The following is a 15105-nucleotide window of genomic DNA, read 5'->3' on the forward strand; positions in this document are numbered from 1 at the left end:
CAGGCCAGAGAATCTTTCTAAAATGTAAGCTTAAAAGTACACTCTGGTTTTCTGGATATGTTTCTTTGTCAAAAGATACTTTTTCCTTCATCTTCTTATCTAGCTCTTGGTCACCTTATTTAAGACCCACTGTGAGGAACTGCTTGAAGTTTCCCAAATATACCTTTGATTTAGTCTTCTTTTATCACACAAATTCCTTCCTTACCTGGCTTATACTTTGGTTTTTAAGATTGAGCTGTAATTTTACTTCTGTAGCCTTTTGAGTTTTTCAATCCCTCTTTTGAGTTCCTATTACTTTGTCATAACTAGTTTCTGACTGATTTCTCTAGTCTTGGGTTTTTTTTTTTTTATTACCTCCAATTTATGGTAACTTTCAGTGCTCTTCAGAGAAAAAGCTAATTCTTCACTAGTTATCTACTGCTCATAGGTTAAAGTCTAAACTTGAAATCATGTGTATCTTGTCAACTTTCTAGTCAGATTTGCATACACAGTGACCGGTGTTACTGAAGCACTATTATTGAATGAATGTGTCCTGGACTAGATAGATTACTTGAGATTAGACTTGGAGAGCTGCTGTTCTTAAGTAGTGAACATTAAAAAAAAAAAAAAAAGAATTTTAGGGAGTCGGGCCGTAGTGCAGCAGGTTAAGCACAGGGACCGGACTAAGGATCACGGTTTGAGCCCCTGACTCCCCACCTGTAGGGGAGTTGTTTCACAGGTGGTGAAGCAGGTCTGCAGGTATCTATCTTTCTCTCCCCCTCTCTGTCTTCCCCATCTCTCTGCATTTCTCTCTGCCCTAACAATGACGATAGCAGCAACAACAATAATAACTACAACAACAATAAAAAACAAGGGCAACAAAAGGGAAAATAAACAAATATTAAAAAATTAAAAAAAATATTTCTTTTAAATTTTTATTTATTTACTTTTGATAGAGACAAATTAAGAGGGAAAGAGGGGTTGAGAAGAGGGAGAGAGAGACAGACATGCTACACTGTTTTACCACTTGTGAAGCTTCCCACTGGGGGCTTAAACTGGGTCCTTGTGCATTGGTAATGTTCAGGCTACCACCTAACCCTAATAATGAACATTTTCTAATGCCCTTTATCATTACCCCAGTTCTCAGTAAAATTAAATAAAATTAGTAAAATAATTTTTTATTTCAGTTTGCTATTTGCCTATGTTTATAATTCTCCATTGTTATAAATAGAAATTGATGAAATTTTTATGAATTATACCTTTTCCAGTTTGCTTCATTAGTGACTGTATGTGAATTTTACTTTTTATTTAGTTATTTTCTGTGTGAGAGAGACCAAGAAGCAGAGTAAAGTACTGCTCCGTCCTTATGCATCACTGGAGATTGAACCGTATCCATATAAGGCATGTGCTTGAGCCACCTCCACTGCTTCTATTTTTTTTTTAAATTGAATTTATTATTTTATTTTTTTCCTTTTGTTGCCCTTGTTTATCATCGTCGTTGTTGTTATTGCTGTCATTGTTGTTGGATAAGACAGAGAGTAATTGAGAGAGGAGGGGAAGACAGAAGGGGAAAGAAAGACACCTGTGGACCTGCTTCACAGCCTGTGAAGGGACTCCCCTGCAAGTGGGGAGCTGGGGGCTTGAACCGGGACCTGTAAGTCGGTCCTTGCACTTCGTACCATGTGCACTTAACCTGCTGCACCGCTGCCTGGCTCCCACTTCTTCTTTTTTTTTTTTTTTAATATTGTATTTATTTTGTATATAGACAGAAAATGTGGGAGGAGGGAGACAGAGATACACAGAGAGATAGAGATAGATACCTGCAGTAGTGTTTCACAGCTTGTGCAGCTTCCCCCAGGTGGGGACTGGGGTCTTAAACCTTGTGCTCTATAATGTATGATTTACCAATTTACCAGGTGGTACACCCCCCCACCCCAGCCCCCATTTAATATATTTTTTCTTGCCACTGAGCTGGTACTCTGCTCCAACTCCATTGCTTCCAGTGGGGGAAATTTTTTTTTTTAAGATAGAGAAGCAGAAAGGTAAAGAGAATTAGAGAGAGATCATAGCACTGCTCTATTGCTTGTGAAACTTAAATCATTAGAAAACCCAAACCAACGTGCATACATGCTTACCAATATTATGAACTACCTTTTTTGTTTGCTTGTGTTATTAGTGAAATAATGATTTGAAAGACAGTTGTCATACGGGCACAATTTAATATCTTTCCAGGACAGGTGTCTGGATACCACTCTTACTGCTAACTTAAGTTCTCATACACCATTGCGCATTGGGTCACCTACATCCACTCAGACCCTGTTCTCCCACTGTTTACCCATCTCCCCATCCATGGCCTTACTTCAGCAGATCACATCTAGTTCAAGTTTCACCCTCTGTTTTGCCTTCCCTTCCTTGTTTCTGAAGTTCCACCTGTAAATGAGATCATCTAATACTTACCTTTCTCCGCCTGGCTGATCTCATTTAACATCATTCCTTCAAGTTCCCCATCCAAGATGAGGCAAAGGAAACAATTTCATCATTTTAAGTAGCTGTGTAGTGTTCCATTGTGCAGATGTACCATGATTTTCTTAACTACTCATCTGCTGTTGGACATCTGGATTGCTTCCATGTTTGGGCTATTACAAATTGAGCTGTTAGGAACATAGGAGTATATAGATCTTTTTGAATAGGTGTTTTGGCTTTCTTTGGCTAGATCCTAGTAGACTTGCCAGGCCCTAGAATAGGTCTGTCTTTCCTTAAATAAAATCTTAAGGTGAGGCAGATGTTGAAGACATATGACACTCTTTGCAAATGGATTGTCTTATTAATAAGCAACCAAAATTAATACAGAAGTAGAGTTCTGAGAGGTTTATTAAAAGCTCTCAAATTTTATCACTAGTTTCCAGTTTCAAAGTTTTATTTTTATCAAGCCACATCATTATTCCCATTAACTTTGGTCATAGTAAGTATACTATTTGATCTTAAAATATACATATAATACTAGTAGAGCATTTTTATTTACTTTCTGAAAGAGATTTAAATAACTATTGTCCTTACTGATTAATTTTGCTGTACATTTGTTCTTAAGATATGTTTATAAATGAAGTTATTTTAATTTTTGATTTAAAATAAGATTATTATTTAAAAACAAGTTGCATTGCTTAAGTGAAAATCTGAGACATAGTATATTTATTATAGGAGAGGTAAACTAAGGCCAGTCAATGGAAGGTGACTAGGCAGGGTTCATTGTAGACTTAAGCATCAGTGTGCTGACCAGACTCTTGGTTGTCACAGCCTAATATAGACCTACTTATGGATGAAAACATATATAGGAAGTTGGTTCCTTTTTCTTTTTTCTTCTTCTTTTTTTATATTTATTTATTTATTTATTTATTTATTCCCTTTTGCTGCCCTTGTTGTTTTATTGTTGTTGTTATTGATGTCATTGTTGGATAGCACAGAGAGAAATGGAGAGAGGAGGGGAAGACAGAAAGGGGGAGAGAAAGATAGATACCTGCAGACCTGCTTCACTGCCTGTGAAGTGACTCCCCTGAAGGTGGGGAGCCGAGGCTTGAGCCAGGATCCTTAGGCTGGTCCTTGCACATCGTGCCATGTGCGCTACCGCCCAACTCCCTTTCTTCTTTTTTCAATTGCACAGTTAGGACTTTGTACATATGCAGTTTCACTAGGTAAGTCTTTATTCAGATAAAGGGGAGATAGAGTACATACTGGAGTGTCTCCTAGTGCCCAGGCTCAGTACATGGCAAGGCATCCTTTTCTGGTCATACAAGACTGTCTTTCTGGTCCCTTCAGCCTTGTATTTACTTTTTTTTCTTTAGTTCTGCTAGCATCTCTGATGGTTTCATTTTTATCCAAGTTATGGCAGAGATAGTCCCCTGCTACTTCTGACTAAACTGTAATTTAGCCTAGTAACCCTTACGAGAAAGAATATTCCTAAACTAATGCTTTTCCCACTGTACTATACCAATCTTCCTTGAGAGGGAGGCCAGAATGTTAATTAAGTTTTGGTACTTATGAGTTGTTTTTTTCTTTTTGTATTACAGTGTTTCCTGGCATTTGAGGATCTTTTTCCAAATCCACCCTCACCACAGTGGGAGAAAACCATTGAGCCAAGGTGGGGTGGGACTAGTTCATGATCTTGGGTATGGGGTGGACTTGAACCCCCTATGATTTTGCTAGCTACTGCCCTGGTCTAGATGGATCCAAGTGGTAGAGATAAAAGTAGCTTGTACAGCATCTTATACATTATCAAGGAGAAGACCAGCCTAAACTTGAAGGGTATTGATAAATTATAGATAAGTGGGGGCTGGGCAGTGGCATATCTGCTAGAGTACAAGTGATAGTGTGTGAAGCCCTCAACCCCACCTTCAGGGGGAAAACTTCATGAATAGTGGTATAGTGCAGATGTCTTTCTTTAATTCTATGAGAAAGGAAAGAAAAAGTGGCCACTGGGAACGATGCAGTTGTATAGGCACTGAGCCTTACCAGTAATCCTGGTGGAACAAATTGCATAAATGCTTATATTTATATAATTAATTTTGGATAAAGGGAAGAGGGAGACAGGGAGAGAGAGAAGATACTTAAATTTTTTTTTTTAATCTTTATCTGTTGGCTAGAGACAGTCAAAAATTGAGAAGGGGTTGATAGAGAGGGAGAGAGACAGAGAGACACCTGCAGCACTGCTTTACCACTTGTGAAGCTTTCCCCTTGCATGTGGGGACCAGGGGCTCAAACCTGGTCCTTGCACACTAACATGTACACTCAACCAGGTACGCCACCACCTGGCCCCGACAAGATACTTTTTATGGCTACTTTTGCCTGACTCAGTTCTTTATTTTCTAGAAGGCCCTTAATAATAATAATAGCCCTTAATATTTGATACCTTCTCTTTTTTAAAATATATATATTTAAAATTTATTTTATTTTTGAGATAAATGCGAGAGAGAGAGAGACATACAGAGAAACACCAGAGCACTGCTCAGCTCTGGTGTATGGTGGTGCCGGGGGATTGAACCTGGGACTTTGGAGCCTCAGGCATGAGAGTCTGTTTGCATAACCATTATGCTATCTTCCCTACCCAATATTTGATACCTTCCATAGTTACATTATTGATATGAAATCTGAGTTTTCTTACTCTTTGAAATTAATTCTAAACAACCACATTATTCTTTAACAATCAAGTTATGTTTTGCATCTTTAGTTTTGTTTTTATTGGGACAGATTTATATTTTCTCTTGATTACAACCCTGTTTCCTGTAGTCAGCAGTATATTTTCATTTTTAACTCCTGTCTTCTATCTCCTTTCTTCTCATTATATTTATTTGTATTGAATTGAGACACAGAGATCAAGATGGAAGGGGGAGGTACAGAGGGAGAGACACAGTTATAGTTTTTCTTCGCAGCTCTCAAAGCAGGAGGGGACTGGGGGCTTGAACCTGAGTACATGTACATTGTAATATTTGCATTTAACTAGATGCACCACCATCAGGCCCCTTCATTGCCTTTGTTTTCTGTATTTTTAGAAAAAGGTTTATTCACATGATAGGGGTGAGGAGAGACATACACTCGAATAGTACTATAGTATATGTGGTACTAGGGATTGAACTGGAAACCTCAAGTGTGTAATTCTTGCGCTCTGCCAAGTATTTCCCTGGGCATGATTTTCAAAGTTTCATTCTTCAGTTTACACATAACTCTTAACTATATGCTTACATTTTCTGCTTTTAATATTTTGATGTGTTAATTTACTTTTGTGAGCAAGAAAGAGACTAGAGCCTCATATTACAAGTCCCTTATTTTGCTACCTTCTCACTAGTCTTTTAGTTACCTTAAAGGAAGGTGGTAAGTGTTTTGCTTACATTATGGATAAACATATCCTTTGATCTAAATTTAGTTTTAAAAATAGAATTTTCTTTCTCTGTTTTCTAACTTAAGTTTTTTGCAGCCTTCTTTTCTGGCTCAGAAAAGTGGTACTTTGACTTTGAAAGTAACAGAAGATTAAGGAAGTAATTTTAATAGTTGCATAGTTGGGAGTCGGGTGGTAGCGCACTGGGTTAAGCGCACTTGGGACAAAGCGCAAGGACCAGTGTAAGGATCCTAGTTTGAGCCCCCGGTTCCCCACCTGCAGGGGAGTTGCTTCACAGGCGGTGAAGCAGGTCTGCAGGCACATCTCTGTCTCTCTTCCTGACTATCTCCTCCATCTCTCTCCATTTCTCTCTGTCTCTATCCAATAACAAATACATAAAAATAAAAAAATTAAAAATGTTATATAAATAGTTGCATTGTTAATTAGCAATTTCTGATGCTTAAAAAAAAGATGATAGCTAAGAAGCTTAGAAGCGTATGAAGGCCATATTCCTTTCCTGGAAACATTCTTCTTTTCTGAGGATCTTTAGATTGTAAAGAGTGAATGTGAAGAGTGGTCTTTTGGTTTGTGAGAAAACGACAAACTGCTCTTAAGAGAATTGCATCTTGGAAGTTCTGACATGCGCCCCCCCCCCCCCCCATTTCTTCATGTACTTGATCTAAAGCAGAGGTAGTGAATGTCCGGCTTGTGGGTCAATGATATTATTTGGTCTGGCCCTGCACAGGCAACTGAAGCTTTTTGTTTGTTTTGTCTAAGTACTGCTCAGTTCTGGCTTGTGGTGCTGTGGATTAAACCTGGGACTTTGGAGCCCAGGCATAAGAATCTCTTTGTATAACTATTATGCTATCTACCTGTGCCCCGACCTTTTTTCCATAGTAGCATTAAGTGTTAATTTTTAATTAAGTAATTTTGTATGGCTCACAAATGATACTATAAATACCCAAATGGTTCTTGTCTGAGAAATGATTGCCCAGCTCTGATACTTACAGGGGAATGCCACTCAGCTATAAGAAAGAATGAAGTATGCCTTTAGTACGTTGAGGAATGTTCTCTTAGTACCCATCTTTTATTAGTGATTTATAAAATTATAAGATAATGGGTATAATTCCACACCTTTCCTATCACCAGAGTTCTGTGTCCCCATTCCCTCTATTGGAAACTGTAGTAGTTATCTCAAGGTCACAGATATGGGTTGACTATTATTTCTATAGCATTCTTCTCCCTTTCACCCTCCTTCTCCCCAGCCCTCCTTCTCCATTGTGTGTTCTCTCTCTCTCTCTCTCTCTCTCTCTCTCGGTCACACCTATCCTATACCTATTACAACTTCTGAGTGTCCTTCATTTTTCCCTTTTCTCTCTCAGAATCCTGATGGAATTGAGATTCAGAACCCTCTAGCCGTCTTCCTCTGACATTTCTCCTTCTGTGGTAATATGGGCCAAAATTCTTTTTGGGGTGCAGAAGGTGGAAAGTCTGGCTTCTGTAATTGCTTCTCTGCTGGACATGGATGTTGGCAGGTCAATCCATATCCCCAACCTGTTTCTATCTTTCCCTAATAGGGTAGGGGTGTGGAGAGGTGAGGTTCTGGGACATATTAGTGAGGTCATCTGTCTAGGGAAGTCAAGATGGCTTCATGATACCATTTACACCTTGTTGGCTGAAATGCAGTAAAATATAAAGCAGGACAACTTATTTAATAAGAACCAAAAGATAGGAAAGGAGCAGATGAGAATAGGGATAAGAAGAAGCTATGGTGAAAAGAAGCTAAGGAAGTCTACTTTAGTAATTTAGTAATTTTAGTCTATTTCAGTAATTTTTGCTTGAGCTTGATAGCTAACATGAAGGTACACTAAAAATATTGTCTGGAAAGATAGTGTCGAGTTGAAAATAGAACTAGAAAGCTGGATTAGGGCAAAGAGTAACTTGAAGAAAGTATATAAATACAGTTACTATCAACCTGACACAAGTCCAAATATATTAATATTTAGCCTAGTATAACCTCTCGAGTCCCTGTCATTCTGAGCTTACAGTTCATGGTCATATCTGGGAATATTCTAGGCTGCACCCCTTTCAGGACCAGTCTTCCTCAAGTCGCAGAATAGACTGACCCAGTCTCCCTTTGGAGAGTGGGACATTCCCTACCACTGCTACTTTATAGTGAGGGCAAGGTCCTGGAGAGGTCCATAGAGGGCTTATGATGATGTTCTTGATGGAAGTGACCAGTGATGGTGGAGAGAGAGGGATCTATTAGAGTTCTAGGCCCATTGTATCTGTGGAGGAATCCAGTGATTCTCTGACTAGGGCTCCAGCTGGTGGGGTGGCCTGGCAGTGACCAAGAAGATAACATTAAGTAACAATTATAAATGAGTAATGAGGTAATAATGACCGACATTTTGAGTCAAAAACTACTAACATGATAGAAAAAGAGCTGGTTTTTAGATATTATTGGTATACTGTGATTATTATATTCATAATGAAAGAAAACACAATTTCAAATGTTCTTATTATCTAAATACCTGGAATCCCCAAGTATTATTTACAGATGCCCTAGGAGTCCATGAGTACCCATTACAAATGGGTATTGAATATGAGTTATTCCCTCTAACTAAAATAGTGATTATCCTTTAATGATTTAAGTGTTTTTTGGTCTTAGCACTGTATGGTGATTATTTAAATGCCATTTGTATGCTAGTCAATAGTCTGGTAATTGGAACATACCAACAAACAGACAAAATATTTGTCCCCTTGAAGAATTTATAGCCATATGGGCGTGTGGCACTAGACAAGATAAACACATAAATGAGATAGAGTGATAAGATGATTGTAAACTTCATGATTGCAAATGCACTGTGACCCTTTATGATTATATCTGCCAATAAATAAATATGCTTTGTCAAAAAAAATGTGATCGCAAATATTGTAGAAAAATGCATTGTAAGATAAAGTGGATTGTGGCATGAATTATATTTTTCAAATGAGTAAGGTACTTGATGAACAATGTGATGGTTGTAAGCTAACCATGCAGATAGTATTTTCTGTCAGCCATACATATATTCCTAGTATAGCATTGTGACTAGTGATGGAATGTCATTAAAAGAAGGGTTCTTCACTTTTTTGGTATCTGCCCCAAATTTGAGAGAAGCTTAGTTAGGTAAGATTCAGAATTATATATAGGTATAACTTGTTGACTTTGTATTTGTTTTCGATAGTAAGTTTCATTCAAGATACTTTATCTGTTGTTATTTTAATTTTTCCTGTTCCCCCCATTAAAGATTTGTATATTTATTTGTGGGGTGAAGGAAGAACCAAAGCATCTCTATGGCACATGCAATGCAGGATACTGAATTCAGGATCTCATACTTATCTCCTAGGTCATTTTTATTTGCTTTTGTTAGGCAAATGAAAGGATGCTTGTTTAGAATTAGCCACAATATTTAATTTTTCTTTATTGAGGGATTAATGTCTCACAGTTGACAGTAAATACAATAGTTTGTACATACATAATATTTCTCATTTGTCCACAGTACAAGCCCTACTAGGTCCTCTGCCATCCTGTTCCAGGATCTGAACTCTGCCCCCACCCTCCATCTTTTACTTTGGTGCAGTACACCAACTCCAGTTGAAGTTATACTTAGTGTTTTCTCTTCTGATCTTGTTTTTCAACTTCTGCCTGTGAATGAGATCATCCCCTATTCACCCTTCTGTTTCTGACTTATTTCACTTAACATGATTTCTTCAAGCTCCATCCAAGATGGGCTGAAAATTTTTACTCTGAAAATGTCCCCTTTTTTTGTGGTCCATTGGCTTGTATGGTAGTTTTCCATCCTTTCACTTTGAGTCTGTGTTTGCCTTGTTGAGTTAGGTGGGGTGCCTACAGACAAACATATGGTTGGGTTCTCTTTTCTCATTTTTTCATATATATATTTTTTAATATTTAGTTACTCCCTTTTGTTGCCCTTGTTGTTTTATTGTTGTAGTAATTGATGTTGTTGTTGGATAGGACAGAGAGAAATGGAGAGAGGAGGGGAAGACAGAGAGTGGGAGAGAAAGATAGACACCTTCAGACCTGCTTCACTGCTTGTGAAGCGACTCCCCTGCAGGTAGGGAGCTGGGGGCTCGAACCTGGATCCATATGCCAGTCCTTGAGCTTTGCGTCACCTGCACTTAACCTGCGGTGCTAATGCCCAACTCCCAAGGTTGTATTTTCTGATCCATCTTCCTACTCTGTGCCTTTTAATAGGTGAATTCAGGCCATTGACATTTATTCATATCATAGATTGAAGATATTTTAACGCCGTTATTGTAGATTTCTAGAGTGTTTTGATATATGGCATGTTTATGGTGATCTGATTGTTTTTAGGAGACCTTTCAGAACTTCTTTCAGGACAGGCTTGGTGATACTTGATTCCTTCAACTGTTGCTTGTCTGAGGTTTTTATGCCTCCATCTAGTCTGGAAGACAGCTATGCTCACCACTATACCACCAACAGCTTTTCCATCTAGTCTGAATGACAGTCTAGGAGTATAGTAGTCTTGGCTGAAAGCCTTTCTCGTTGAGCATTCAATAGATACCTTGCCATTCTCTTCTGGCCTGTAGTGTTTGCTGCTAATCTTACAGGTTTTCCTCTTTATTTGACTCTTTGTTTTTCTCTTGCAGCCTTCAGGATCCTTTCTTTATCCTTATTCCTTTCCATTCTAAATATGTGTCTTTAAGTCTGAGTTCATTCTGTTTGGGACCCTCTGGGCTTCTTGAACCTTTATTTCTTTTATGTTGTCTAGACTATGGAAGTTCTTATCTGTTATGTCCTGTAGAATGCTTTCTTCTGCTCCTTCTCTTTCTTTCTCTGGTAAGCCTGTAATGTGTATATTATTTCTTTTGAAGTCATCACATATGTCTGTCTCTGTTGTTTCAGTATTTCTTAATCTCTTTATGATATCTCTTTCTTAGTTTTCTCTAATTTGTCCTCAGTCTTGCTAATTCTGTTTTCAGCCTCATTCTATTCTCTCTCCCCTCTGTTTTCTTTAGCTCAGCTATTTTGTTAACCTGTTCTGATACTGTTTTAGCTTGTTCATCTAGTTGTGTTCTTAGCTCATCTATTTCAGCTTTCAGCTCTCTAATTACCTCAAGATAGTGCTTTCTTTCAGTCTCATTTGTTGTTTCTGCATTTTTTATATTTATTTTTCCTTTTGTTGCCCTTGTTTTTATTGTTGTTGTAGTTACTATTGTTGTTATTGATGTCATCATTTTAGATAGAACAGAGAGAAATGGAGAGAGGAGGGGAAGACAGAGGAAGAGAGAAAGATAGACACCTGCAGACCTGCTTCTCCGCCTGTGAAGCAACTCTCCTGCAGGTGGGGAGCCAGGGGCTCGAACCAGGATCTTTATGCTGGTCCTTGAGCCTAGTGCCACTTGCGCTTAGCCGGTTGCACTACTGCCCTACTCCCATTTCTGCATTTTTGGTGACAATTCTTTCAAACTCTTTCCTCACTCCTTTGACTAATTCCTCAGGTAGCATTTGAATGTTGATCTCATTCTTCTGTGCGTCTACTTTTTAGGCTTTTAGCTGGAATTTTTTCCTGGTTCATTTCTCCAATGTTTCTTCTTGGTTTAACCATTATTATAGTGTGTTATGAGGTCCTTCTCTCAGTACTTTTCAGTCCACTGATCACTGTTGCCTGGATTGACTTATGTCTAAGTAAGGTACTTAAAGACTTCACAGTTGTGGAAATTAACAGTTGTTTCAATATTATCTCAATCTCTGAGTTGAAGCACAGCTGGCTGTTACAAAACCTCTTTTGTTCTTTTTCTTCCTGGTTGGTAGGCTGCAGTAGCCTGAGAGCTCTTATAAGTAGGTTTTTTTTAGCTTAATCACTCACTCCTGACCAAGAGATATGACAGTGTAGGGGAGAGATAGCACAGTGGTTATGCAAAGAGACTCCCACACCCCAAGGATCCAAAGCTCTGGGCTCAATTAAGCTTCTCTGCCAGCAGCCAGAGCCAAGCTGGGCAGCACTGCTAGGCCCTGTGAGTTTCTGAACAAGTCCCGTTTATAGTCTGTAGAATCTGAGGCAATTATTCACTATGTTCTCATCAGAAGAACAATCAGTTCCTACAATACAGCTCCACCACTAGACCATCAGGATGTAGATCTCCTGAGTTTCTTGGTCAGTCATGTCCGTGCCCCCCATTCCCTCCCCACGTCAACACAGGACCTTCCCGCTGCTGCTCCATCCTCTGAGGGCAGTAGCAACGGCGACTCACAGTTGCATTTGGGGAGTCTTAGGGGGTCCTCCCATCCCCTCAGCAGTCTTTTTGTTGGTAAAACAGACTCAGCTGCTCGAGAGTAGATATGGGCTTTAGCCCCAGAAGTTTCTCCTTAGGCTCCTTTCTATCTACAAGCCACATGTGTTTTCACTCACCGGTGATTTGTGAGTTCCCAAAGTTGTCCCGGTCTCATCTTGTTGCAGTCTCAGGTGACCTTTGATATCCCTTCTTCTTTAGAGAAGTTTCTCAACTGGGTAGAGCTGGATGTCTTGGCAGAGTTAACTTTTGTGGATATAGCTCTTAAATAATAAGATGTAATAGGTTATTTTAAAGGTTCCTTTCCAGCCCTTCAAACTTGATATTTGTCAAATATTTGCATACTGGCTTTGATAGGTATTAACAAGAATTCAGAACGTCATAAGATTAATAACATGTAGCTAAAAGTGGAAGGAATATTTAAATTTAATCTTTAATTACACCATCAAAGTCCATTGGAATCAGTTTAGTTGAATATCTTTCTAGAGCAGTTCTCATTTGTAGATAGAATTATTTTGGTGGAGGAGATAACATAATGGTTATGCAAAGAGACTCTCATGTTGAGCTTCCAAAGTCCCAGTCTGCCCACCCCCCACCATAAGCCAGAGCTGAGCAGCGCTCTGGTAAGTAAATAAAATAAAATATTTTTTCTTACTTCCAAGGAACAGAAAAAAAAAATTCACTATACTACATAAACATCAGATTTATCCACTTAAACCATACAAAGCAAATTTTGGCGCATGGACATCTACAATTAAAAGTTTGTATGCTATATGGATGACTCATATTTGAGCCTGGCTTTCACTGTGTTAAAGGAAGCCTTGGTGTTATGGTCCCATCATTCTTTCTCTGCTTCTCTGTCTAGCCTAAAAAAACCCAGATTAGAATAAAATTTATTTTGTGTGTACCATATGTGATTCTCTTATTATTAGTCTAACATTATTATGGAAACTTAGTGATCTTATTTTTCTAGTATATATTATTGAATATAAAAAGAAGAAAATTTGAGTTTGAGAGGCAGGGGAGATAAGGAAGGAGAGACAGAAAGATACCTGTAGCATTGCTTCACCTCTTGTGAAGCCCCCCCCCCTCCCCCCCGCAGGTGGAGAATGCGAGATTAAACTTAGGTCCTTACACATGGTATTATGTGTTCAGCCAAGTTCACTACTGCTTGGCCCCTGACATTCTAAATTTTTTGTTGTCATTCAGCATGGTACATCACTCATGGAAAACTTAATGGGGATCTTGCCTGGAAGGACAGGAAGTGATTATATATGGTTCTGGTAAGAATTAGAATCCTAACTCCTGAACTAGGCAGAACAAGTGACTTAAGCAGACCAAAATTTTAAACCATCATAAGTAGATGAATTAAAATATACTCAAATAATAGATGAATATTTCTAATAACAAATGGAAATTAAAGAGAACCAAGTAAACATGTAGAAAATTATACTTGTATTGACTCTTTTACTGGGAAGTACCTTGACTAAATGATTGTCATTAAATGATCTTAGTAGCATATTGGAGATAACAGGAGAAAAGATGGATTCATCAGGAACACCTTAGAATTATAAATACATGTGTCCTGAATCTGAACTAAAAAAAACAAAACAAAACAAAACCACAATACCCTTCAGAATTTTAGTCTTACAAACTTTTTTTCAGACTTGTAGAGTTAACTAGACATTATTTACAGAAAGACAGTTTGCAGACCCCAAATATTTTGCAATTAAATGATACATTTTTGTTTTTTATTATTATTTAAACATTTTTTATTTTATTTATTTGGATAGAGACAGTCAGAAATCGATAGAGAAAGGGAGAGAGAAACCTACAGCCCTGCTTCACCACTTGCAAAGCTCTCCCCCTGCAGGTGGGGACCAGGTGCTTGAACCTGTGACCTCTTACACTGTAATGTGAATGCTTAACCAGGTGTGCCACTGCCTGGCACAGAGAAAATATATTTTTAACTAGTGCACAAATAGACACTGTTACAAAAAAGTAGAATGAGAGATCTCTACCTAGCTCTAGCCATATATATCTGATAAAGGGTTTCTTATTCAAAAGTATAAGTTATTAAGCACACATGGCACAAAGCACAAGGACTGATGCGACGATCCTGGTTGGAGCCCTGGCTCCCCACCTGCAGGGGCTTGCTTCACAGGTGGTGAAGCAGGTCTGCAAGTGTCTATCATTCTCTGCCCCTGTCTGTCTTCCCCTCCTCTCCCAATTTCTCTCTTCCTATCCAACAACGATGGCAATGACAACAATAATAAAAACAACAACAATAAACAACAAGGGCAACACAAGGGAAAAATGGCCTCCAGGAGCAGTGGATTCGAGTGCAGGTACCGAGCCCCAGCAATAACCCTGGAGGCCAGGTTATTATTATTTTTTTAGAAGCAGAGGATTGTGAAAATCCGTTTTGGTGTCATGGAATGCCTGTAATATACTGTTAATTTAATCTGTTTCTTCAACTTTAGGGGTCCTATTGGGCAATAGACACCAATCCGAAAGAAGATGTGCTGCCTACTCGGCCAAAGAAGAGAGCAAGATCTGTAGAACGGGTAAAAGCTCTTAATCTTAATCTTTTATAGAATTTATTATTTATGTAGAAATTGTTTCTGTTTTTGGCTCTTTCAGTGAACTGTGAAACCCCTCAAGGGTATAGAAGCTATCTTCTATCTTTATCCTTAGTGTTAATGTTTTTCACAATTTATAAAAGGGATCAGTAAATGTTTGCAAAGTAGGATCAGATGATAGCTTACCTAGTAGAGCATGTTCCTTGACAAGCACACAGTCCTGAGTTGAGCCTTGACTTTACTTTATGGTGGTGCTAGGGATTGGACTTGGGACCTTTGGTACCTCAGGCACACTGTGCTACCTCTCTGGCTCTAGCCATTACTTCTCATGGGAATGTTTTAGCACCAGGAAAAGCTCTG

The 15105-nt window shown here is 38.6% G+C and overlaps 1 protein-coding gene across 4 annotated transcripts in view; it reads left to right on the forward strand.

The window, feature by feature from the left end:
* The window catches only part of FOXJ3 (forkhead box J3), a 108881-nt gene that overhangs the window by 54618 nt on the left and 39158 nt on the right, over nt 1-15105 (forward strand). For all 4 annotated transcript variants that reach the window (XM_016189577.2, XM_007526107.3, XM_060206101.1 and 1 more), the window contains one exon: nt 14647-14730. In XM_016189577.2, coding sequence (XP_016045063.1) covers nt 14647-14730 — 84 coding nt within the window. The remainder of the gene's footprint in view (nt 1-14646; nt 14731-15105) is intronic.

This window comes from Erinaceus europaeus, chromosome 13 (genome assembly GCF_950295315.1).
Source record: "Erinaceus europaeus chromosome 13, mEriEur2.1, whole genome shotgun sequence".
Taxonomy (NCBI): domain Eukaryota; kingdom Metazoa; phylum Chordata; class Mammalia; order Eulipotyphla; family Erinaceidae; genus Erinaceus; species Erinaceus europaeus.